The sequence below is a fragment of the Solanum dulcamara genome, chromosome 12 (genome assembly GCF_947179165.1).
Source record: "Solanum dulcamara chromosome 12, daSolDulc1.2, whole genome shotgun sequence".
In the NCBI taxonomy this organism is placed as follows: domain Eukaryota; kingdom Viridiplantae; phylum Streptophyta; class Magnoliopsida; order Solanales; family Solanaceae; genus Solanum; species Solanum dulcamara.
The window spans coordinates 14,430,904-14,458,760 of record NC_077248.1 but is presented as its reverse complement, the minus strand read 5'-3'; the positions used below and the strand labels follow the sequence as shown (position 1 = coordinate 14,458,760).

General features: G+C 32.9%; 2 protein-coding genes across 7 annotated transcripts; both read left to right on the top strand.

Moving 5' to 3' along the window:
- The first annotated feature begins 607 nt into the window (after window positions 1–607).
- On the top strand, window positions 608–15,103 carry LOC129876428 (uncharacterized). 6 transcript variants are annotated; one of them, XM_055951876.1, is made up of 14 exons: window positions 608–866; window positions 2,389–2,526; window positions 2,744–2,825; window positions 6,371–6,447; window positions 6,966–7,066; window positions 7,711–7,819; window positions 10,435–10,554; window positions 10,648–10,733; window positions 10,872–10,938; window positions 11,306–11,384; window positions 11,516–11,607; window positions 11,723–11,866; window positions 11,982–12,046; window positions 14,982–15,103. In XM_055951876.1, the coding sequence occupies exons 1-13, from the start codon at window positions 720–722 to the stop codon at window positions 12,015–12,017; spliced, it is 1,278 nt and encodes a 425-aa protein (XP_055807851.1). In that variant the 5' UTR covers window positions 608–719; the 3' UTR covers window positions 12,018–12,046; window positions 14,982–15,103. The 6 variants fall into 6 exon arrangements, with proteins under 6 accessions (XP_055807851.1, XP_055807852.1, XP_055807853.1 ...); XM_055951877.1 differs by lacking the exon at window positions 14,982–15,103 and adding an exon at window positions 12,291–12,731; XM_055951878.1 differs by lacking the exon at window positions 14,982–15,103 and having other exon boundaries at window positions 609–866; window positions 10,438–10,554; window positions 11,982–12,219.
- Window positions 15,104–23,786: 8,683 nt separating this feature from the next.
- On the top strand, window positions 23,787–25,566 carry LOC129877888 (aquaporin PIP2-7-like). Its single transcript, XM_055953423.1, has 4 exons — window positions 23,787–24,174; window positions 24,582–24,877; window positions 25,026–25,166; window positions 25,236–25,566. The coding sequence occupies exons 1-4, from the start codon at window positions 23,880–23,882 to the stop codon at window positions 25,353–25,355; spliced, it is 852 nt and encodes a 283-aa protein (XP_055809398.1). The 5' UTR covers window positions 23,787–23,879; the 3' UTR covers window positions 25,356–25,566.
- The last annotated feature ends 2,291 nt before the right edge of the window (window positions 25,567–27,857 follow it).

Below are 27,857 nucleotides of genomic sequence, written 5' to 3'. Positions count from 1 at the left end.
TTTTTTGTGAAATTTCACCATGCCTTTAGCTACAAATTTTTTCAAGAATATTTGATTGTTTCAAATAATATTATTTTGTACTGTAAGTTCTAAAACTATTAAAAATACCCACAAGTTTGTATTATCATTTTATAATTAACATATGTTTCGTTAAAAAACAACAACCTTATAACATAACTGAAAACAATCAACAACAACAAACTAATAATATGTGCAAGAGCAATACATTAATCGAATTAAAAACTATTTTTTTTTCAATTTTATCGCTCAAACTATTTTTTTTCGGAGGAGGTAGATAGAGATGTTATTTAATAGTGTTGGTTGACCATGTTAATGGAATAAGTTGGTAGATAAATATTAGTTAAAATTAATAAGTAATTGATGTTTTTATAAAACATAAAAATTTGGGATAATTTTTAAATATTTAAAAATTCTCAAATATTAGAATTTAATCCAAATATTAATTTTTTTAAAAGTAAAACTTGAATATTTGCCAAATATATTTGTAAAACAATAACAGGTTATATATCCAAACAGGAGTGAAATGGACATTAAATGAATAGTGGTTGGTCAAATCATTGGCCCACCTCATAGTTGGTCCTTGTCGCAAACGCATCAAACAAGCATAAACTTGTATTTTTCTCCATCCATCTATACTGTAATTAGTAGAAACTTGTCTCATACTGCTTTGCGGGGAGAGTTGAGTTGGGAGCTCAAAAATGGCAGAAAATGAGCCGTTATTAGGGAGCAACAACGGCGGAGAATTGGTGCCAGCAGAGCGTGAAAATGAAGCAACTCAAAGGAAAACTATTACACCTTCTTCTCGTGTTGTTTCTCTCGACGTTTTTCGAGGCCTCTGCGTTTTTGTAAGCAAATGTCTATTTTTACTGATTTTGTTTACTGATGAGATAACAGATTAAGATAAGAATTTCTGCAATTTGAATTTTTGGACGAAGCTGTCATTCAGCTGTAGATGCGCTGATTCTCTTGTTTGCTTTGAAATGAAATTCAAATATTGAGCTTCATTTCACTTGTTCGTTTGAATGTATTGATCTTGACAAGTCCGTATGCATTTTATCAAGATTGAGAATTTTCCTTCATTATGTTCTCGGGAATATCGGAACCTGAAGTTAGTTTAGTCCACGGCTTCTCTTTCTGTCTTTTTATGCTTTTAAAATCTTATTGGCTGCAGAGAAATGAATTTTTTTAGTTTTCGTTTTTCCCTGAACTTGTTTAAGATTGAATGAGTTAGCAACTAAGGGTCTGTTTGGTCCGGAGGAAAATGTTTTCCATGGAAAATGACTTTCTTGTAAAACAAGTGGAATAGTGTTTGGTAACTAAGCTAGAAAATATTATCCCTAAAATATTTATATGTTATCTAGCAAAACACTGTTGAGCGATGATCAAGGGATGGAGGTTGGGGGATTGGGTGGGTGGGAGGAGACAATAAACTTGGAATTGCAACTTATGCAACTTGTTTTTTCTACTTTCATTAGAAAAATCATTTTTCTCTTTTTCAAGGAACTTGATTTCGTAGAGAAAATATTTTCCGAACATTTTGACCAACCAATCATAGCAAACACACCCTAAGTATATTGAAATGTGCGCTTGGTTTTCCCCTTCGACGAAGGTTGATGTAATGGATAAGGTTTGGATCCGAAAGCATGTGGTTATGCAGCTCTAGAAAATGTTATAGCGTTTGCTGGGGGTACATGTTTCTCTCTCTTAGCACACAATTATACATAACATGCTTGTAAGTTTCCATATCTACTAGCGCAATTCTCGATATTGAGAAAGCGTTATTAGTGAAGGAGTGGAGTTTAGTTTTACATTGGTTAGGCAAGCAAATATTTGTTTTAAGTGATCAGTGGGTGCAGAATACCATTGCACTACTGCATCTGAAGGCAGTGCACTGCCACTAAGAAGGGAAGTACCCTATAAAATTGCTAGTACAAGATGAACTCATATTGGCCAAAATGGAGAGAGGAAATCGGTAGAGAAATTTAGCAGAAAGCTATCACTTTATTGATGGCCTCTTTAAGCAATCTTTAAAATCAAACCTCGAAACCACATTCACAAAGATGATACAACCACCTCTCTAAGTTTCAGAACCCTTTAGATTGTTTTATTTGTGCTCATAACAACTACACTTACTTTCATCTGTCCCTATAGATAAAGATTCTCAAAGTCAATTGTAAAGATACTTCTTTAACTACTCAACTCCTTGCTTTAAGGTTTGAGTTGAATGCTTAGTTTCATTGCCGATGATTTTGATAACTCTCCTTGTCCACATTTATATTAAGACAGAGTTCTTCTCTTTTCCTTCTCGCTTGTAGAAATTTCAACTGATTTTCAGCTTATAATTTTAATTTTCTTTGCTGTTTTCAGCTTATGATGCTTGTGGATTACGCTGGTTCTGTTTTTCCCAGCATTGCTCACTCCCCATGGAATGGTGTCCGCTTGGCAGATTTTGTAATGCCTTTCTTCCTCTTTGTTGTTGGAGTTTCCGTGGCAATTGTAAATAAGGTATCCATACTTTGATTTTCAGATAAAATCGTGGACATAAACCCAATCATTATGAAAGACATAGGCTTATGTTGCATAGTGTTCAGACTTGCATTATGATATCCTATACAATGTGCTGTCAATTTTATAATTAAATCATCCGAGTAAGATCATGCCTGTCACTAGGTGGTTGTGGCTCTTAGCACTTTCTGAACCTTTTCTCCTTTCTAAACTGCAGATAGTTTTAGACAGAACTGGGGCAACCTTGAAAGTTGTGATTAGGACCTTGAAACTTTTTATCCTTGGCATTTTCCTTCAAGGTAATTTTGTATGCTGGCATTTCTCAAATCAATCTTACGGCTCACTACTGATATCAACCGCTTAACAATATTCTGCAACTATAAGCCTGTATATGTCCTTCAAAATGAATCTTCTATACTCCATACATTGCAACAAAGTGTGTTTTAATTTTGTGGTACACTAGATAGGATATTGCTCCGATTTGTACAAACGAAACGAAGTTCAATGATGGAACGTTTTACTTGAGAAAGTGCACATTAAAAAGGCCAGCTAGATCGTCTTTGTCTGGCAGTTTAAGCCTTGGCCCACTAGCTTCTGTATATTGTAGGAGCTGCATGATAAGAAAGCTCTCAATCTCGGCTAGCTTCAATTAGTTAAATAGACCAGGAAAGTTTAAAGGGCTTCCACAATGGACGGCAAACAACATGAAGAAAGAGAGATGTTTAATCAACTAGAATGTAAATTAAAAGTCGGTTAAGCTCGATGAGTAGACAATGTTCAGCGTGAAGATACAACAACAACAACAACAACAATTGCATCCTGTAGTTAAATCCTGAGAGGAAAAGCATTAGCAGAAAATAGTCAAAATTGAAGATTTTACGGTACCAAGTAACATAATACAATACATCTAATATATGTTTTTATCTAGAATACAAATTGCTGGATTCTATGCTTTTCTTGTGTGGATGGGGGGATTTCTTGTTTTACTCTTCATGACCTTTTCTACTTATTAGAAAGTAAGACAAACAAAACAAGAATTGAGAGAAACTGATTATTCCCTCAAGCCATTGGGGTTTAAACAACTAAGTGTACATATTCTAAGAAAGGAAAAGAGAATCAAATTACATAATTACCGGAGTAAATCAAGATATATAATATTTATAGGATCCTAGAATACTCTAGAATATCTACGAGATTCTAACACTCTCCCTCAAGTTGGTGCATAGAAATGAATACACCAAGATTGTTACAAATGTAGCTAATACGAGAATCAGTTAGGGACTTGGTGAAAATATCTTCAAGTTGATCATTTGGCTCCGAAATTTTGTTACAATGTCTCCTAAGAGTATATTTTTCTCTCTAAACCGAAGGGCCTTTTGGAAACAACCCATAGAGGTAGAAGTAAAGTTTGCGTACACTCTAACCTTCCCTTACCCCACTTGTGGGATTTCACTTTGTTTGTTGTTATTGTTGTTGAAGTGACAATTGATCTCAATATGTTTCGTTCTCTCATGAAACATCAAACTTGATGCAATATGAAGAGTAGCTTAATTATTGTACACAAGATCCATCTGACTGATGTCTCCGAACTTCAATTCCTTGACCAACTGTTTAATCCAATTAGTTCACAAGTTTCCACAACCATTGCTTGGTATTCAGCTTCTGCACTAGATCGAGCAAATCACATGTGTTCTTACTTTTCTAAGATTCCACATCACCTCCTACCATTACCTAGCTATCAGAAGGTGATCCTGCCCAATTGACGTCTGTGTATCCAACAATTTTCTCATGACCTCAATCCTTAAAAAGCAATTATTTTCTATGATTTATGTATCGAAGAATACGAACAATTGCATCCCAGTGACTATCACACAGAGATTCCATGATTTGATTTACAACACTGGCAAGAAAGGCAATGTCAAGTCAAGTCACTGTGAGATAGTTCAACTTACCAACTAGCCACCTACATTTTCCAGGATCATTAAAGGGCTTTTCTTGTCGTGGTAGAAGTTTAATATTCAGGTCAATAAGAGTGTCAATGGGTCTATAATCTTTCATATTTGTCTATTAAACGAGTCGATAGGAGTGTTAATGAGTCTACAACTTGTCATACTTGTCTCATAAAGAATATCTAGGGCATACTTACACTATGAGATGACAATTCCTAATTTGGATTGTGCGACCTCAATGCCTAGAGAATACCTCAATAAGCCTAGGTCCTTCTTCTGGAAATGTAGAAAGAGATGTTGATACAATTTAATTATACCATCATCGTCACTTCCGATGATGACTATACCATCAACATAAACGATCAAATAAAAGCACAAATTATGAGAAGTATGCTGATAGAATACAAAATGATAAGCCTCCTGTGAAGCTTATCAACCTTCTGAATGACCATGCTGAATTTACCAAACTGAGCTCGAGCAGACCATTTCAAACCATATTAGGACCGACACAACCGGCGTACAAGACCACTAGACTCCTCCTGAGCAATATCATGATGGATAAAGGCATTCTTAGTGTCTAGCTGATAAAGAGGCCAATGACTTACAACAATCATGGATATACGAAGACAAAGGATGTTGTTTTAGCCACGGGAGAGAAAGTATCACTATAACCAAATCCAAATATCTGAGTATAACCTTTGACAACAAAGCGGGCTTTAAGTCGATCAATTTGACCATCTGAATCAACTTAGACTGCATATAATCACCACAACTAACAATAGATTTATCTGGAGGTAGAGGAACAAGCTTCCAAGTACCACTAGCATGTAAAGAATACATCTCATCGTTCATAGCTTATCGCCATTCAGGATGACATAGTGCTTCACCTATGGACTTCGGGATAGATATAGAGGACAAAGATCACACAAAGGCATAATGAAGTGATAATAAACGATGATAGCTCAAACAAATATAGTGGGGATTGGGATTACAAGTGGATTGAATACCTTTTCGGAATGCAATCGGTAGACTTGGGAAAAACAGATCCCTAGTAGGCGAAGGATTCAGTATAAGACATGAATCATCTGTACGTGATGTTGGATGTTGAAGGCAATGATCAATCAAGAGTGGTGGAGTTGTAGAAGGTTGAGAAGTTGAACTGGAGTTGTACGTGATGGAACTGGAGGTATAGGTAAGGGAATTGGAGTTGTAGGTGATGAAAGGAAGATAGTGATTGAATCTCCAAAAGATGGAACTAGTAACAACCTCAGAAATGTCTTAGTGATAACCTGGATTTGTGAAGTGTGGCTGGGTTTCAAAGGAAGTAACATCAACAAACATAAGGCACTGCTGAAGAGTGAAGATCAGGTGAACAGCATCGATATCCCCTTTGTGCCCTCTAGTAACCTAGAAAAATCAGACTTCTTCCCGGCGTGTGAAAACACGTGAAGAGTCTGATGATGATGGGTTTTCTGAGGTTGGTTTGCCGAAGGGTTCCAAACCCAGTGGTGGTGTTGGTTGAGGCTCAACGCCTGCAAATTCTCACTAATTGTTGCACAGTCACTGGAATGATGCACAGTGACAGGAGTTTCTTCTCTGCTGGTACTTGCACAGAAGATTAAATTTTACACTAGCTCTGATATCATGTTCCAAAGTTAGAGAATTGAGAGAACCTCGGTTTTTTTGTACCTTCAAGCCATTGGGGTTTAAATAGCTAAGTGTACATATTCTAAGAAACAATAAGAGAATCAAAACATAATTCCAGGTGTCCTAGAATATTTATGAGATTCTAACACTACTGTTGTCTTCTGATTTTGTTCATAGTATATCATTTTCTTGTATGAGATATCTAAACTTGTTGGAAAGTTACTGATTCCACATTTGTTTCGTTTCAGGGGGTTACTTGCATGGAATAACTGGTTTAACCTATGGTGTAGATATTGAAAAAATACGATGGATGGGAATTTTGCAGGTAACTCTGAAATTATTTTTTTTGCGTTTTTGCTACCGTGTTATGTGATGACTAGATTAGCTACAAGATAAAGTGTCGTTTCAGTTTCTCTAGCATTGCCAGTTGAGGTGAGTGCCGTCGCATTGCCTCCAACAACTTTTGCTTTTAAGCTATGTTTCTTATCCTTACTAAGTGGTTCATTATTCTTTCTTAGTTAGACTTCTAAAGACTGCTTTCACTTGTGCCCCTTGTTCCTCTGGTTTAGTCTGTGCGTATTGCTGTTGTTGTTCTTTTTAGTTTCAGTGAAGTGCTTATAGGGATTGACTTTCTATTTAGCTATTTCTGTGATAGATGCTGATTCTTCAAGAGTAGCATCCTAACTTGGTTTCCGTGATTATTATTAGAAGTTTTCATTTTCTTGCTAGAAGTATTACTAGTCACTAGCTTTATAGCTAGGTGCAGATGAAGAACTTATGCATGTAACCTGTTCATTTCAATTACTTGTTCAGAATATTATACATTTCTTTTCATTTATGCAGAGAATAGCTGTTGGATATATTATAGCAGCTTTGTGCGAGATATGGCTTCCATGTCAAGAGATGAAAAGAGTTGCCCTTTTCAGAAATTATATTTGGCAATGGTAAGACAATCCATGATTTTCTGGTAGATTTTTTTTTTCTTTTGATTGTGCAATTGTTAGGAGTACTACGTATATCTTCTGTTTCTGCATCACGAAGGTATTGCTTTGGAAACTGAAAAGGAAGAAAATAGATCAAATATCTTAACAACATTGATCTCCTTTTTCGTTTTGATAAATGGAACGTATTCAGATAAACCGAGAGCCTTAACTATTTCTTATTGTACCAAGCAAAATCTTGGTCCCTGGCCAGATTCTTTTCCTTAGTGGAACCATAAGTGTGTCTCGTTATGCATACTGTGAACTTCATTTAACAATTATGAAAAAACCAACTTCTCGTAAGTAGGCATTAATCCCCTTTAAATTAGATAATTATCTAGCTTGTTTCTGGTGGAAGTCAAACCCATGACATGTTGGTACAAGGTCTCCACCTAACTACTTGGACTAGGGCTCATTGGTTATTAACAGGTAGATTAAATAGGCAAAACAGGAGAAATTTGTGTGTTTTTATTGGAAAACTAGTGAGTCCAACTGCAATGATATTGGCAGTCTTATTATCGATCTTCTTTTAATATAATGTTTTTTCTTGTCCTCTATGGTTATCATTGTCTCTAGTTTTACCTAACAACATTTTACTTCATGTGTAGGTGTATCATGTTTCTATTGTCTGCTATACATTGTGGGTTGTTATATGGTTTGTATGTCCCTGACTGGCAATTCAGTGTGTCACAGTCAACAGGAAGCACCATTTATGAGGTTAGAAGCTGTTTGCTTTCTATTCCCTTTAATCTGAACTATATTTGAAAAAGTATAAACAATGTGACTATGTGAGTGGCTGCAAGCAACACGTTAAGAACTCTACAGAAGCTTAATGATGAATGTGTTGGCGAATATGGGTATTATAACAACAATAATATAACTTATATATTGACAAGTGAGTACAAGCAATGCTTGAGTCGTGCTAGGCACTGTCCTAAGAAACTATTTCAGCAATGTGAAATGTTTCTCCAGAATTAAACAAGCCTTCTCTATAAGAGGAACAGGAACAACAAAATATCATTATTAAAAAAATCAGCAAGATAATTGAAAAAGAAGAACTTTTGATTACTGAATTAAGTGCTTCATTCTACTGCTTCATCATCCTTCAAGATCTCTGTAAACTCTTCAATTTAGGAGCAGTATAGTAGTGAGGCTATTGAAATGAACAGAAAGGAATACATAAAAGTGAGAAGTAAGAATGGGCCACATGACTGCATAGTCACAATATATTGATGGCCATATCAAGGCCAAAGCCATCACGTGGAAAGCCATGTTGGATTTATCCTTGGCCACAAAGTTATGAGCTGTAACATATTGGCCAATAATAAAAACTTTTAAAATACAAAATATTTTCAACAGAATGAGCACTGACAAGGCAGGTTTGGAGTGGTTGACTAAGTTGTTTAATGTTATTTTGAAGACTGCTAAGATGCCCGATGAATGGAGGTGGAGTACTATGGTTCCATAGTACAAGAACAAGGGTGATATCCAAAACTGTAAAATTACAGGGGTATCAAATTGCTAAACCACACTATGAAGATTTGGGAGAGAGTGGTGGAGATGAGGGTGAGGAGAGAAGTGTCAATCTCAGAGAATCAGTTCGGATTCATGCTGGGGTGGTCGACTACTGAAGCAATCCATCTTATGCAGAGACTGGTGGAGAAATTTAGAGAAAGAAAAAGGGTTCTCCAAATGGTGTTCATTGACCTTGAAAAGGCTTATGACAAAATTCCGAGGGATGTTCTCTGAAGGTGTCTGGAGGCTAAAGGTGCGATGATGTATATTATGGCGATAAAGGACATGTATGCTGGATCCAAGACTCGGGTTAGGATGATGGGAGGTGACTCAAAGTATTTTCCTGTTGAGATGGGACTACATCAGGGATCTGTGCTGAGCATTTTTCTTTTTGCCTTGGTGATGGATGAGCTGACACGGTCTATTCAGGAGGAGGTTTCATGGTGTATGCTATTTGCGGACGACATAGTTTTGATTGATGAGACTCGGAACAGAGTTAATGATAGGTTGGAGGTTTGGAGACGAACTCTGGAGCCCAAAGGGTTCAGATTGAGAAGGACCAAAATAGAATACTTGGAGTGCAAATTTAGTGTTGTAATGGATGAATAGGACATGGAAGTGAGGCGTGCCACTCAACCTATCCCCAAGACAGAAAGCTTTAAATATCTTGGATCCATCATCCAGAGTAGTGGGGACATCGATGATGATGTCACGCATCGCATTGGGACAGCATGGATGAAATGGAGGCTTGTCTCTGGAGTCCTATGTGATAAGAAAGTACCACCTAAACTTAGAGGTAAGTTCTACAGAATGGTGGTTAGACCATCGTTATATGGAGTGGAGTGCTGGTCAGTAAAGAACTCTCATGTTGCGGAGATGAGGATGCTGAGATGGATGTGTGGACACACTAGAAGTGATAAGATTAGGAATGAGGTTATTTGTGAGAAGGTGGGAGTGGTATATGTGGCAGACAAGATAAGAAAAGCGAGACTGAGATGGTTTGGGCATGTGCAGAGGAGAGGTGTCGATGTCCCAGTTAGAAGGTGAGAGCGGTTGGATTTGGGGGTTATTTGGAGGGGTAGGGATAGATCGAAAAAGTATTGGAGAGGTGATTTGACAAGATATGGCGCTACTCCATATCATCGAGGACATGACCTTAGAAAGGAGTGGAGGTCGCGGATTAGGGTAGAAGGCTAGTAGAGATAGAATGGTGTCTTGCCGTGTGTCGGTCTAGGGTGGTCGTAGGTCTAGGCTTGCCTTTATAGTTGTGTTGTTATTGCCTTTGTTTATCACATTACTTTGATGTCGTTATTGTTCTTGTCTTGTAAAATTTACATCGCTTTTCGTTTTATTGCCCTTATGCTATATATATTGGTTTTCTCTCTTACTTGGGACTGCGAATTTTGAGCCGAGAGTCTTTCGAAAACAGTCTCTCTATCTTCATGAGGTAGTGGTAAGGTCTGCGTACTTCCTACCCTCCCCAGACCCCACTTGTGGGATTTCACTGGGTATGTTGTTGTTGTTGTTGTTTCAACAGAATGTGATGAGTCATTACTGCTTTGAGTGATATCAGTACTAATTTTTCTACCTTTGATTTGACATGTAAAATGCTTGCTCAAAGTCAAGAACTTTTGTGGTTAATTCTTATCCAATAGAAGCTTATTATCACTTTAATTCAATAGAACCTTAAAAATGACTGATCCCTTGTTACCGCTTTGTGTATGATCAGTTCTATTCCTAATTGATCGAGTTGGAGAACTTTTGCTATCAGTTATCTTATATTTGTAATATAAGATGGTAAATTTTGTTGCTACTAGCAGGTAAAATGTTCTGTTAGTGGAGATCTTGGACCTGCATGTAATTCTGCTGGAATGATTGATCGCTATATTCTTGGAATAGATCACCTCTATGCGAAACCTGTATATAGAAATATGAAGGTAACTTTATACTGAACTGCACTGCTGACACGCTATGTCCAGACCTCACAGATAGCCCCTTCATGAGTGATGACAAATATTAATCTTTCACAGGAATGCAATGGATCCAACAGTGACGGAGTTACTGAAAGTATGCCGCCTTGGTGTCATGCCTCTTTTGATCCTGAAGGCATTGTAAGGTAACAAATCTCTCATTATTCTTCACCTCGAATTCTCCTATGAAATGTACTTATTATTTGGTAATGTCAAGTTTCTAATTCACTTATTTTCTCTAGTTTGTTGTTTAACAACTTCTGCTTTTGGTAATCTTTTTGCAGTTCACTAACAGCTGCTGCTACATCCATCATTGGACTCCAGTATGGTCACATACTTGTCCAATTTCAGGTGAGCCATGGGGTATCATTAGCTGACTGATTTACCTCTGTTAGGTGTTCTATTTTTATCCTGAGTCTTGGAAATGTTAGGAAATGTTTTTATTTCAGGAGAAGTCGAAGGAATGCTTTCAGGTCTCAAGCAATCCAATAGTTTTCTATTTTGTTTTTGTCTCGATTAGATGGCTTCATCATTGATATGAATTGAACTGTATAAATGGTGGTTTCCCAAAAAGAGCTTTCCTATATATCTAATCTTTCCATAAAAGTAAATTAGCATCGTGGTATTGGCATATAACTTTAGCATTAATAAATTAGCGTTAGCGCCAGATTATTACAATACAACATATCATTGATAGATGTAACTTATGACTGTTCAGGATCATAAAGGACGGCTATACAGTTGGTCCATCCTCTCGCTTTCACTTCTTGCAGTTGGTTTGTTCCTTGATTTCGTAGGTACGTCTTTTCTTACTTTTAGATAGTAATGCATAATCAACTGGAGTAACTAACAAGTTTTCAATTTGATTCAAGACAAAGTTGCTTCTAGCAACCACTAAATTGTAAGATTTGTGTTCTTTTCCTTTCAGGCATGCCATTAAACAAATCATTGTACACGATAAGTTATATGCTGGTAACCTCAGCTGTTTCTGGAATCACATTCTGTTTGTTATATCTATTGGTTAGTTTGAAAATACAAGTCCTCTTGCATGTTTCTTTTGTTTAATATAATCATCACTTGTCTCTTTCACTCTGATTTAAAAAGTTGACAATCCTGCGAATCTTATGAAATTTAGGTGGATATTTATGGTTGGAGGCGCTTGATGTTCGTTTTAGAGTGGATGGGAAAGCATTCTCTTAGTATCTTTATTCTCATAACATCAAATATAGCTGTGATTCTTATTCAAGGATTTTATTGGAGAGATCCTCATAATAACATTGTAAGTATTGATTTGATTCACCAATTATCAACGAGAAAACATTCATGTCCTCATTGCATTGATTTTGTCTAGAAGAATAACGCCAGCTTGCTTTTTGCTGAATTCTCTTGAACAGGTTCGTTGGGTTGTGACACAATTTGTACACAAATGATATCCCAGCTCCATGAGTTCCTCACACAAGTAAGGTCATTATATATCCTTCATTATTAGTTGGGTCCATTGAAGGGAAAAATGCTTTGTATAAAGTATAATTGACATACAAGACAAGTCTATTCTCTATCCAGGGCCTTGGATAAGATACAAATGAATAGACTTACTATTCCAAAACAATCAGTCAACCAACTTCAAGATTTTCTAAGATGAGTAAAGAAGACATTTTAGATTACTTATCAGTAATATCTAACAACCCACTTTTTATTGACAGAATTTGACTGTATACAACAGCAACAACCCAGTGAAATCTCACAACGTGAGGTCTGGAGAGGGTAAAGTGTACGCAGACCTTACTCCTACCTAGGTAAGACGACTGTTTTCGAGAGACCCTCGGCTCAAAAGAATCATAAAAAGAGGTCAGATAAGGCTAAGAAGTTCAAAGCGTTATAGGAAAGCAAATAACGAAAGCGACATAGATACAATAGAGTAATCAAAGTACAAAAAGTAATAGAAAGATAATAACAAAAGTACAGAATTTGACTGTATAACTTTAGATAATCATACTCGCGGATTCAGTGTAAAATGTAAATTCATCCTAATATGATAGCAAAACTTACCCTTGTGGATCACAGTGGGTATGTTGTATGATAGTAAGACTGATCCGATTTTATTTACAGTCAAATTGGATGGAGATAAGAATTGTTTCTGAGACACACTTTGTGTATCTTGTTTAATAGGTTCCTTTTTCTGAATTGTCAACGGTTGAGAATACAATTAAATAATAAAAATGTGCTTTCTCTAACAGTTTAAGCTTTTAGATAAAATGATTACACACTTCAACATGGTATCAGAGCAAATAGAATTCCGAGATCAAATAGGCCCGCATGTGAAGGTGGAGTACAATCAAATCAAATAATAAAAGATGCGTAACTTGTCTCAGTATCAATGCAGTGATTTGGTATCTGCATTATTATTGCTTGCACTAGTGACCCAATTTAAGAATGCTAATAGTTAGGTGCTTCAACCTAGTCTCCATGGTGATTGAAAGTAACCTATCATGCCTTACTGCAGTCTCTCTGTGCCACTGCATGGAGTCTATAAATGTACACACTTGACAGAAATTTTCTCAAGAGATGATCAGTAACTCAAATGTTTAAAATCTGCAAGCATGCAGCTAATTTAAGGCGCCATTGTATTAGCAGAGATAGAACACACAACCTCAAACAACTTTTGCAATCTCTTAGCCACTACACTAAACCTTCAACTGTGTTAAGAGGTGTCAATATTTGGGTATATATTTATTAAACCAAATTTTGATCTATTTATACAATGTAATTTTTCGATGAAGGAGTGTCGCTTGACACCCTTCAGGCAAGGGTAGCTCCGCCCATGCTTGGAACCAAAAAAAAATTAACCTTTGGGTTTGTTTGGTGTGATGGGAAATATGTTCATAGAAATATTTTCTTGGAAAAAAATAATATTCTTTTAGGTCCGATTCAACTAAAGAATTCTAAGTAGCTCATAGGTGAAGATTGTCCAAAAGAAGTAAATAGACTAACTTTTACGTCTATGATATGTGTGTACAACCATGCTATCCAAGTTACTACAACTTCTATCTTGTGAAGTAATTAGTAAAAGTAGTTTATTTAGTATGTCGTAAATTATGCAATAAGTTTTTTTTTTGGTTATTTCCTCTTCGTAGGAGTTTCGACCTTTTGTTTCTTTGGTGATTAAGATTGGAGATGAAAGATGTTTACCACGTAAGCAATTCCTCGTGTCTCGGATATTGTGAGGTAATTCTGATATGAAGTATTACACGTAGTACTCTAATGACTAATGAATCACACGAGCGGTAATTAAACGTGTTTGTATTAAATAATATAATAGGCAAATTCATACGGCCATCTTGTCAGTTCAAGTCCTGAAAGCTCTGCTATATAGTAGGTACTTGCTAGGTCATGTATATATGTCATTAATACATTGAACAGAAACAGATAGGATCTCATTTAATTTTTTCATTTTCTCTGTGTATGGAAAACGACTAAGATTCTCATTTTAATAGTGCAATCTTATTCTGAAACAACTGATGTATTCACAGCCCAACCCATGTGAAATGCATACAAAATCAATTTTATCTTTAAATTTGCATCACCTAGAGTTACATCTCTTTGTGATAATAACAATCAATTTTTTTTATAATAACATTTCACTTTGATGGCCGAGCTTTCTTTGAAATTGTTTTTCATACTATGTTTTATATAACAATATTTTACTATAGTAATCAAAAAAAGATATTCGATCAAACTACGCTATTATAAAAAAGTTTGATTGCATATATATATATAAACAAGCATGTCTTCTCAAAGGGAAGTAATTTCTAATAATTTTCTATCTTCTTCAACGTTACATAGCAGTTTCAATGATACAAGAGATCCTTCACTCATTGTTGAGAAAACAATTCTAAGACCTATACGAATTCCAAAATTTAAAGTTAGAAATGGTTAAATTAATTCAAATCTACCAGTCTTGGATATTCCAACTGCAATTACACAGAATGGAATAGTATTTTATAATCTATTATACATAAAAAAAAAACAATATCTTCGAAACGAAAGGAGCCAATTACATCTCATAAGATATAGATCCAACATACCAGACATAATATTATAACGTAATCATATACATATTTTATACTTAATTAGTAGAATATATATATTATAACTAGCTAGGGTGCGTTGTAATTATTTATGGGGAACAGCCAAATATATAACTCTTCCTTGTTTAATACGTTGAGTTGTTAAATTGTTTTTTTGGGGATTTCATGCTTCATACCTTTGCATGAACCTCAATGAGTGCATTTTTGGCAGTGTGTTTTATTGAGGCTTTTTTTGTTTGTTTGTTTTCATGTTCCTTTGCATTATTATTTCCATATAACGTATAAATACAATACAATACAATCCAGGCAAGTGGGCTGAAACGTGCTCCATCACTATTCAAGAATCATAATGCCAGGTATTTTAGATACTATTTACATATGCATACGACAATTAACGTACAAATTACAATCAAACTAGGACTATACAATAGCACCAAAAAGTAATTATATACACCTAGTAAATCAGTTCATGGTTGGATGTAATGGTCCGATTATGGGTTTATGTGAATTCAATGACTTGTTGTAATTCTCTCTCTATATATATATATATAGTAAAAAATTAATTAAATGTCTGTAAATATTATTTGATTATGAACTCGAGTATTATATGCAGTGGTGGAGTCATCTTATGGTCAAAGGGTTCATCCAAACTCTCTTTGACTGAAAATTATACTATTTATACATGATTAAAATATTTATATATATATATATATAGTAGATGCCGAATCTTCTTCGATTAATTTGTGTGTCTACTTCAGATTTTGAACCCTCTTAGTAAAAATTCTAGCTCCGCCACTGATTATATGGTGAATAAAATGATAATATTAATGTTAGAAATCTAACTATTTCACTTTCTTATTGTGCATGTTTTTATTTTTCTTTTTTGGCAACATTAATGGATGTCGATGTGAACAGTTTAATCACATTTGGCACATATTATTATGCTGAAGAGGGAACTAGAGACAAACTAAACCTATTCACTAACATATTTTATTAGGTAGTAGGAAAACACATTTAAATCTAACTCCACACAACAAAGATACAAACTTGTATACATCGTAGTCTAATTTATTACAGAAAAATTGTTATCAAAAAAATACTCCATCGATCATAAATTAAAGCTAGAACTTCGGTTATGGCTTACCTGAATTCAATAACTTTTAGTTCAAATTTTATATTTATTTTAAAATATTCATTAAATAAATTCAAACTCAATAAACTAGAAAAATTTAGATCTCAAACTCATAAATCTTAAATTTTGATTTTGCTTTTATAGATCACATTTTATACCACATTATCTTAAAGAATTGATATCCAAATTTATGTAAAATTAAAAACTTTGATTCTCATTTCAAATCGGTTATTATTCTGTTTGGATGTACAAGGAGTTATTATATATTTTATTGTCACAGGCAAATGCAACCTTTTACCTTTGTGTTGCAAGCTTAACCTAACTCAATACTTTTGACACAGTTTGATTTAAAAATATGCATTAAAAATTAATTTGAATAGAAAAGGTTTAAATATGTCTTTAAAAGGTATTCAAAATTAAGTAAATATGCCCGAATTAATAGTTTAACTCATACATGTCTTTATTATTCAATAGTTGATCGACCCATATATGTTTTTAATTTAATTGAAATTCACAATTAACTTTATTAGCCGATTAATAAGCCAAAAGAGTCACGTCTTTAGGGATAGTTTGGTTGCTAGTTAAAGTTCTATAGAATTTAATTATTCATATATTAAGATTAGTTATATGAGATTATAAATTGATAATCAAACAACGTAATTAATGTGCTGAATTTAATGCATAAAATTATACAATGCTGCCAAACAAAGTACAAGTTGTATTGATTTTAATATATAAATAATTCACTTCCTAATCCACAACCAAAGAATTGGATTGTAACCACAATTATAAAGATTACAATTATTTTTTTCTAATTTTTTTTCAGGGTTTTGAAAAAGAGTTTTCTGAATCTAATTAAAGGATGCTATGTATTGGATTAGGAGTGGATGTGGTATCGTAGATATCAAATATTATATTAAAATTAAAAAATTGATATTATTATATGTGATATTCATTTTTATTATTTTTTAATATTTGATAAAAATATCCAATATCTATAAATAAATAAATAATAGTAATAATAAAATAATATATATATATATATATATATATCGAAGTATATAATTGTCTATACAATTCATATATATGCTTATAATACTAAAAACATCATATATTATTATATTAACAAATATATAAATTAGTGTTATAATAAAATCAATTGTTTAAACATTGATACTTTGATTAGAATTCTATCTTGATTGAATTCTTCTTTACGTATCATTAATTAACGATGAAAATTATTTATACACTTTGTTTTAAACATTTTTATATGTATAACGTGTTAATATGATATTTAAGATTTTTTAAAAAAATTTAAAATTATAATTTTCTATTATATGACTATATATAATTCAAAATAGAACATATTATAACTATCAATTTATTATACGTAAAATATCAAAAGTAAATCATACAAAATTCTCTATTATATATGACTGGATGTAGGATAGCTTTCTGTTGGAAGGCGAATTGGGTGGGTCTCTGCCGTCACTTCCCTCACGGCCACAAATTCGTTGCATTCACTATTTCTAATTTAAACACGACAAAATGGACTAGTCCGTTTGAACCGACTTACTTTAAATGTTTTCAAATATTTTTATAAAGTTTGAATAAATTTTAAAATTAAGAAATATTTATTTTTAAAGCTTAAATTAAATCAAAAATTAAAATTCTAATTTATTAATCAAAAATTTAAAATTTTAATTTATTAATCAAAAGTTATATATAATAAGTCTTCTTTGTCAGATTGTCATGATCCGAATTCAGATGTGACGACACTTATCCAATTTCACCAGAACAAGTCAGCCTAAACCCTATCATCTATAAAAAAATAATGCGGAAGCAATTTAAATAGAATAGATATACAAAAGCAGAAGGCTTAATCAATTATAATAACCCCCAAAGATTGGTTGTCACATATACAAGCCTCTAAATAAAATTAAAATAAAAGATAAGTACAAGTCTCAATATCTTTGTTTCTCAAATAAAATAAAATATAGTAAAAGGGAAAAGGGAGATCACCGGCATCAATCAGCTACCTCTCAAATCTCCTCGAAGCCTCGGATAAGGAAAAAAGAATATAGTATCATGGTCCGAGCTCGAAACCTACACAAGTATAGAAGAAAGAAGTGAGTACCAAACAATACGGTACTCAGCAAGCCAACTAACAAAAGAAGGTAAATCTAATAGAACACTATAACTCCTTTCATCCCAATCGAACCTCCTCAACTACAAATCTACACAAAAATCAGCCCAATCTAAAGTACACAAATGACACGTAGATCAACAATAGTTCATCAGCATCACCGAATAAGTCACATTTGTATCACGTATGTCAATCACAGAAACATCAAGGGGTATATACACAAATTCACCATGACAAATAAGATATAATGTGATGTAATGAGATATCAAGTAAAGTGATGTATGTCTGTCCTAATGATATAAATTCGTTGTAACTCAGATCGAAAGCCATAGGGGATGCACAACGTCCATGTATCCATCAAAACCATTTTTCATTGGCATAATCATCAATCGACAGAATCATTTCTCATCGACATAATCATCAATCGGATCTTATCACAGTGTTTCAGAATCAATGTAAACAAGCATGTTCACACAAATAATGAGAATATGATAATGTCACAACCACAACGCAATCTATATCAAGACAATTCATGTCACAATATCAATAGTATATCAACGCCAACATTTATATCATTCACATCATTATAATTTATCACATAATTAGGATCAATCGGTGAGCAAGTATTTCAAGTCAATTTCCACTATCAACAATGAACAAATGACAATTTCATCAAGTTCACAATCACATTAGAGCTATCATAGCATTTCATCGAATTCACATCAATTTCAAGTCAAGGAGTTCACGTTTTCAATCACAATCATAGAATATATTGCCTTTTTTATTAACCCCATTCTTTCATTAATGGTAATTCACATGATTAGAGTCCCATACCTCATTTCCATTACTCTCCAACACACAAACGAAAGAAAATTCAAGAGTTCTACAAGATTTACGAGGGTTTAGAAGTTTACTTACCTTAATCAATATTCAATCACTCAAACACTTGAGCCTTCTCCTGCTAGACAGAAGGAGACTGCAGAAGATCCCAAAAACCGCCTGATGCTCACCAAAAGTCTCCAGGTACTGCAACGACAGATCGAAGTCTGTGACGGTGGCTCGTGCTCGGACCTGCACCATGGACAAATGCAGAAAAAGTAGGGGTGAGTATCAATAAAAGACATCATCGGCCGACTGAGTGAAATATAGTAAATGTTGTAAGAATAATTAGACTATGCACTGTAAACATTGTCTGCCGAACCAAAAGCCAAGTGATATTATTTGTAAAAAAAAATCAAAATTATTATTAAAATTACTAATCCATTATTAATAAATCAATAATTTTTTGATGATTTGACTCATAGATTTCGATTACAATCCAAAGCACATTCAAACAAGTTGGCTCTAACTTTCCTCTCTATTGTCCAACGGTTAACAGAACCCTCTGGAAACGTCTACCAAGTAATAAGTAGTCACCTTTCCTCAACATCATTATGTGTCACTATCTTATTGGTTCTGTGAAACCAACTACCAGAATCTTGTATGCTCTACCAAATTCAATTTTTTGTAAATTGTTTCAGATTTTTTTGAAAATTTTATTTATAGCTAGAGTACAAATATATTAATGCAATGTTCAAAATCACGACTAAGATACCTGACGAATTTGCTATAATGGTATGAAAATAGCAATAAATGGTCCATTGTTTTAACATGAACACAGAAAAATTAAATTCTCAGCTAAAAGACGAGATATCAATGAGACAACGACTATTATCTTTTTATATATCACTCTAAATTATGTTTAGTCATGAAAATTAGCAGGCTAAAAATAATTTCAATTTTAGCATAATGTATTAAACTTTGCAATCCTAGATAATTTGAAAATCGCGAATTAGGATAGAAGAATAGTAGATATTCATATATCTACGTATTTATACGAGCAAAAGGCAGGGAGATTGAAAAAATATTCTATATTGTACTGAATATGTTATTGTTTATTGTTGTACTAAAGTTCACAGTCCTGAATATAATTCTCACCGAAAATCAAATCGAAGAGACATAAAACATTGCTAAAATTGTTCAAAAAATAAAGGAAAAATTATGCGGTATGACAAATCTTACTACTATATTACGCGTTTAGGATATAGTTTAAAAATAATTACGGCTCGCAGCAAACATAACTATTTATTTACGCGGTATGTCAAATCTCGCTTGCCAGATATACAAATATATATGTATATCAGATATCATTATACAATTTTTTTGACAAATATATATATACAATTCAACAGATATACATATACAATTCGTCTCTCGCTCGCCTCTCTCCTCCCTTTCTCGATCTTGCTCGCCTCTCTCCTTCCTCTTTCGATCTCGCTCGCCTCTCTCCTCCTTCTCTCGATCTCGCTCGTCTCTCTCCTCCTCTCTCTTAATCTCGCTTGTCAGATATATAAATATATATGTATACTAGTTACATATATATAATTTTTTGACAAATATATATATACAATTCGACATATATACATATACAATTCGCTTCTCTCTCGCCTCTCTCCTCCCTCTCTCGATCTCATTATCAGATATATAAATACATATATATATATATATCAATATTTATATATTTTGGTTTATAAATAATTTATGGATATATTATTTATATAATTCCAAAAAAATAAATAGCCTCCTCATTTGCAACGTTTTGCAAAAGGGATAAAAGTTTGGTGAGAAAGTTGTGATAAGTAATGAGGAGTTATGGGGTTGGCGAAAACTGTTTGCCAGCTGTGTTTCACATGCTTTTTTTGACAAGTCTACATTATGGACCTATTTTTATTATACTTTTAATAGAAGTACTCCTATCAATATATATAATTTGCGGACACAAATAATTAGTATAGAAGATTAGTAAATAAAAGTATATTATTTTGTTGTCCGTCTATATATGACAATAGTCGTAATATTCTCTTGTAGTTTTTTTTATTAGGAGTGGACTGTCTTCAATTTTTATTACTATATGATACTTCTTATACTTCGTTTATTATATTATTTTTTATACTTTCATATTACTTTTTTTGAATTACTTTGAGTTGTGTTTTTTTTAAATCAAAAGTTTTATCGAAAATAACTTTTTTATTTTGAAAATATTATAAAATCTGTATATTTTTTAACTTTTTTCAAACTCCACCTTATGATACTACACCGAATAATATATGTTGTGTTTTTTACAATGCAAGGACAAAAAAAAGGAAAGTTGAAAATTTGCAGCACACTGACTATTGTAATGAACAAAATTTAGTTTCGAGCCACACGATAAATTGTTTGTTTTAATATTCCAATAAAGCTTTTTTTTTTTTTACCACAAGTTGACTGACTGAATTTGTCATATATTAGTAACTTGTGCTTCAACAAATACCTAAGATTATTATATATATATAAAAAAAAGATTACAGATTTACTATATGATCCACAAGGATGTAGATGTGTCATTTTAATTATAAAAATGATGATTGATTAAATTACTACAGCCAACCGCAATAAGAATAAATTAAATGTTTTCCTTTTTAAGTATCTACAATCAAATAAATATATTCCTTATGCTACACAATTAATTTCAGATAAGGACAGCAAATTTGCTTTGTCCATCCACGTTTGTACAACTATATAATAATTATTTTTTAAAATAAAAAACCAAAAATATATAAAAAGGAAAATGGTAAGGTAAAGGGATGGATGGGCAAAATTCATTTTCATGGAAGAACATCCCTATCCCACTACCACCTTCACGCAGTTTCCACTTTTCAGCTTTATTACCTAACCTAAAAGAAGCAATTATATATATTTTTTGTTAATTACTAATATTTATATTAAAGCTCGATTAAATTTGAATTTGTGTTGAAAAATTCATATTAAGGATTAAAACATTTACTAATAAAGGAGATTCCGTATTCAAAGGGACTCGAACCCAAAATTTCTTGATTAAAGATGAAAGAATATTTATCACTCCACCATAACTCTTGTTGGTAAAGAGGCAACTGTATCATTCGTCCATAGACTATAGGAGCTTTTGTGTGTTAGCATGTCATAATCAATATTTATAAGGCTTACCGTATTAAACATGTCATAATATATATGTTGATAAATATTTTTTTCTTAAGAATAAATAAAAAAGTTAAGAGATCAAGAATTAAAATAAGAGGTTAGTAAGTATTTGAGTGTTGTCGCATTTTTTTGTGGGAGGAGTTGGGGGCTAACCGCTTTTATCTTATTATTTATTTTGTTGCCATATATTTTTAGCAATCCTGTTTGGAAAATTTTCTTTTTTGGAACTAAGATTTATCGAAAACAACCTCTATATCTCACTAACATAAAAATAAAATATGTGTATATCCTATTTTCCCCTAGTGGAACTACACATAATATGTTATTTTGTTGTTATTATAATAATAAAATAAGAAATTTAAATTAAGTTATTTTCTAATTTAAAGAGAATTCATCCTTTTTGAAAAAAAAGAGTAACTCCTATACTTTACATGAATATGAAGAACACTTATCAACTTGTAAAACTCAAAATGTTTTACTTTTACGTTAATGCTGATATTGGAAGAGTCAATTTTCCCATGAATTTCTTTGATTTTAGATCAAGCCATTTAGACTAAATACTAAGGAAAAAATCCTTATAACTCAACTTATGAATTCTTCCGTTCCAAAATATGTAGATTACACTCCATATCTTCTTTTGCTTTAAATTAATTTGCAAGTTTTGCAACACGTATTTTAAAATACCTATACCATCTTGAGTTAAAATTATCAGAATATTAAAATAATTTACCGTTAGAATTAATTTAAATTTACATCGTAAAAAATCTATTATGTAATTTGAAAAAGATATATGTAGCCGTTATAGAGGGGGGAGGGATTGGGTGAAGACAAAAGCGGGCACAAAACAGATTATTAGCCTCACATGGCTTTGCTGTCCCTCTTTAACCCCCCCACCCCCACCCCACAACTACCCTTATCCTTCTAAATTGCAAGTTAAGAATACAAACTTGTGGTGTATTTGATTGATATAAAGATAAAAGAAGTAAAGAATACTCAACATAACAACAATAATTAGAAATCATTAGACATATAACAGTATAATTTAAGACCAATGAAGTAGGGTAAAAGTAGGGTGTCAAGTAAGATGAGTTGAATTGAATTTAAGAGGGTTAAAGTAAATTAAATTAATAAATAATATTTCGTTGAATTTGAATATATCAAAACGAGTTGAGTTAAATAATGAATGAATCAATGAAATATCTATTCGTATTTAGGTTAAAGTCGATTGAGTCAACTTAGGCTGCATTTCAACCCTACTTTTAAATAGGTTGAATTTATTGATTCAAAATAAGCGAAGTCAATAAATCCAATATTTAAGCGAATTAAGATAGATTATATTTTAATGAGTTAATTTTATAATTTCTAATCAAAATTATGGGAGTTCAAATTACAGTGCATACAATACATACAAATCTTGTCATTTATATAAATTTTGATGAACAAAGTTTGCCTTTAATTTAGGTAGAAAATATCATGTATCCAAACATAACCTAGAGCTCGTACACCACCTATATAATAGCAACACTTAAAATTTTATAGTAATACAATGAATGTACATACTAGTGTAATTAAATTTAACTAATTTGTTAATTAAGATTAATAAAAAGATGACAGTTAAACGAAACTCAAATGAAGTACAATAATAATAATTAGCTAGAAACAACTAGAATTTGATCTAATAACCATTATCATTATGATTTGCATAATGATGATTATCTTGTTTGACAGGAATATTTCGTTGTTTCTTCAGTTAAATTTCCTTAAATACCCTTTCCTTATCCCTTAAAAGCTAGCAAAATTCATCTTCTTCCTCTTAAACCAAAAGCTCAAAAACTCTCTTTCTTTTCACTGCCAACTTCTTCTTCATCATCATCAAAAGAAAAAAAAAATCATGACAAAGGACGTAATTGAAGAAGGACAAGGTCATCACCATGGAAAAGACTATGTTGACCCTCCTCCAGCTCCCCTTTTTGACATGGCTGAGCTCACTAAATGGTCATTTTACAGAGCCCTTATAGCTGAATTCATTGCCACCCTTCTCTTCCTCTATGTTACCGTCGCCACCGTTATCGGACACAAGAAACTCAACGCTGTCGACCAATGTGATGGTGTTGGCATTCTTGGAATTGCTTGGGCTTTTGGTGGCATGATCTTTGTACTTGTTTACTGCACTGCCGGCATTTCTGGTAAAACTATAACTTTTGAATTTTCTATATACAGAATTTTGAGTTCATAAGTTCGAAATTTCTAACACAAATACACAGTTTTGAGTCAAAACTAGTGGGTTTTGACGAACCCGTAAACAGAACTGTAGCTCCGTCCCTACTTAGAGGTGGGTGATGTATATAGTTCATGGGTCCAACTGAATCTGATGTTTTTGGCACTAATCATAAATTTGTGTTAAAAAAAAAACTAAAATTTCAAGAAACATTCAATTTTGAACCCATAACTTCAAAAGGGGTACTGGGTTCTAGATCTTTGCCTCTTCAATAATCCTGTGCAGAAACAACAGCAGTATGAGCAGTCCCATTTGTTCAAGTAAAGAGAAATTAAGAACTAATGGAAGTGTTTTTTTTTTCTTTTGTTGTTGAAGGTGGTCATATTAACCCGGCGGTGACTTTTGGGTTGTTCTTGGCAAGGAAAGTGTCATTGATAAGAGCAGTTGGTTATATTATTGCACAGTCACTTGGTGCTATTTGTGGTGTTGGTTTCGTGAAGGCGTTTATGAAGCATTACTACAACATAGAAGGTGGTGGTGCTAACTTTGTGCAACCTGGTTACAACAAAGGCACTGCTTTGGGTGCTGAGATTATTGGAACTTTTGTTCTTGTTTACACTGTCTTCTCTGCTACTGATCCAAAGAGAAGCGCTCGCGATTCCCACGTCCCTGTAAGTTATCCTCTCAGAATAGTAGTGCAGTTGTTTTCCTCCTTCTGTTTGCTCTGTTTTTTTGTTTCTAAGTAGATTGGGAAAAGAGCTGTGTGTTTTGAGTTTTCAATACTGCCATTTAGTATTTAATTTGTACAAAACCTTGCAGGTTTTGGCTCCTCTGCCAATTGGATTTGCTGTTTTCATGGTTCATTTGGCCACTATTCCCATTACTGGAACTGGTATCAACCCAGCTAGGAGTTTTGGAGCTGCTGTCATTTACAACAAGGACAAAATCTGGGATGACCAAGTAAGTTTTTACTAATTTACAATGTTATAATAAGCCGACAGTATAGGTAAACATTATTACTTGTTGCAGTGGATATTCTGGGTTGGACCAATGGTGGGAGCGATGATAGCAGCGATATACCATCAGTTTGTATTGAGAGCTGGAGCTGTTAAAGCTTTGGGATCTTTCCGCAGCAACCAAACCAACTAAGCAAGTTTCATTACCAACCAACCACCCCTCATAACCAGAGAAGAGAAGAAGATAATTTCATTCACAAGTTCAAATTTTTCTTGTTTAATTGTTTGATTTGTGTATGAGGATTAGCTAAACAATTAATGTATGAACCTTTTTTTTTTCTTCTTTCCTTTTGTTCGTTTGGTACAGTTTCATCTTTAATGTTATCCTTGGAGATGTGTATTTATTTGGTACGAGTAGAGTTGGTGGTCTTTTTCTCTTTCAAATTCTTCCTTCTCTCTTGAACAACCACATCGCTGGGTATTTGTTATTTTTCATCAACCTAAGTATCGGGTACTTGTCATTTTTCATCAACATAAGTATCATCGGATATTTATTATTCATTATGAATGTTTTGTGTGAGTAATTCTTTTCTTCTACATTAGGAGAGTCTAATCAAAATCACCGAAGGTCATAATTTCGGTGAATAGAAAGAAAGAAGGATAATTAGAAGAATTTGATAAATAAATGAAATGGAGGCTTGGTTGATAAATCACAACCAAAAACTTGTCCACTGTTGTATTAATTGATGATTAAAGAGTGAAAGAAGCATAATCATAGAGCAAATCTTATAAGAGCATACAATTTTAGTATAAGATTTATTATATTACTATCAAAATAAGCGTCTAATACAAAAATTACCTTATTTTATCGACTATACCCTTATATTATATATTTTTAATAGTATTTAATATTAAGAATCATTTATTAAAGAGATATTCTTTCAGTAAACTACATATTATATCTATTAATCTCTTAATTGACTTTATTTTTATTAAAATGACATTTATTTTATATTTCTATGGAACATTTCCGGCAAAATTTTTGTGGGAATCCAATAGATATACACACCACTTGATGGAATCACTTTTATCATCAATTAAAGATACTCAAAAACTTTTATTGATGTTTGAGACCATTTTCCACATCCATGGTGAATGGTGCTACGTGTCTCCTAAAAGAAACAAAGATGCTCTTCTATGCTGAGGGGTCTCTTTACTGATAGAGTATGGAAAGTACTTGCAGGCCTCTACTCTACTCTTTTTGACTTGAAGACAAACAATACGACTAAGTGACGGAAAAGCAACCAACGGTAATGAAAAGGTAAAAGAAATACTCAATACTCCTCCCTTCACTTTTATTTATCTACTTTAAATTTTACATATCTTTTAAAAATAATTATTTGTAGTTAAAAAATAGAAAAAAAAGAGAGATGGGAGAATTTCGAGAGAACAGAGACCACAAAAAGCTACACACTTGTCATGTGAGGTGGGAAGGGTGTTAGAGAGAAGTGCCTTTACTGTGGATTCACATGCAAACCTAAAGAATTGTAAGGTCCCCATTATCTTTTCTAACACCTAGCATAAAGCCATTTGCTTGCTTAGTTTAGTGCTCCTTTCTCATCTTTTTTATTTTTTTTATAAAAAATTACGCTTTTTAATAAATAATTACTAAATTTAATAATATTTTTTATTTATTATTATCTATGATAATATATAACAATATTATGATATATTTATCATGTATCAAAAGTGAATTATGCATACACTATAAATGTATTATAAATGTTTTAAAATATATTATGCTTGTTTGATAAGAAAATTGACACAATGTATTATAAATGTATTAAAATGTGTAATAGATATATTATCCATGAATAAAAATTGTATTATATAATTTTTATAAATTATTCTCAGTAATATATATTAAAATTGTATTATAAATGTCCATTGAAAAAAATTATTATTGCTATAAATGATAAATATTTTTTTATGTAAATTTCCCTTTCCCCCCCCTTTTTGGGCCAACTTCGTTCACTTATAATAATTTAAGACTCTGAGTCATACTGAGAAAAAACCTAAACAACCGTTCATTCGAATTTGGATATGAAGAAATGTCATGATTCTCTCGTCATTTTCATATTCGACCAACAAAGATAGTCGAGTGTTTTTGAAAGAAAGTGCAAATAATAACTGTTCTATGCCAATGGTGTAACACAGTGATCATGTTTGGTTTAACTCAATTTGTAGCTGTTAAAGTAATGCTTTATGGATAATTCAACACTCTTTGGTCTAAAACTGCCCTTGAATCAAGTCTCTGCCTACAAGAGTTCAGACATCTTAGTATGGGAGAGCCTTATTAACTACTATCAGCAAAGGATAGAAAACCAGGTGACACTAGCACCCTATAAGGCAATAGTTTCAGTAAAAACAAAAACCAAAATTACATAACCAAAGCCCACCAGATGATTTAATCGTAATCTATACAAGGTGATATCAGGGATTCCTTTCGACGTACACAGCTCACCATTCACGAGAGAACTTCGTGCAGATTGTGGCCAAACCATTACAAAATCACTCTACTACATCACTTGACCCTCTCTGCAAACAAATTTAGCATCTGATAATTCAAAAAATAATCGACATGACCAATGCTCCACATGTACAATAATAATTTCCTCTACTTTCTCATTTGGAT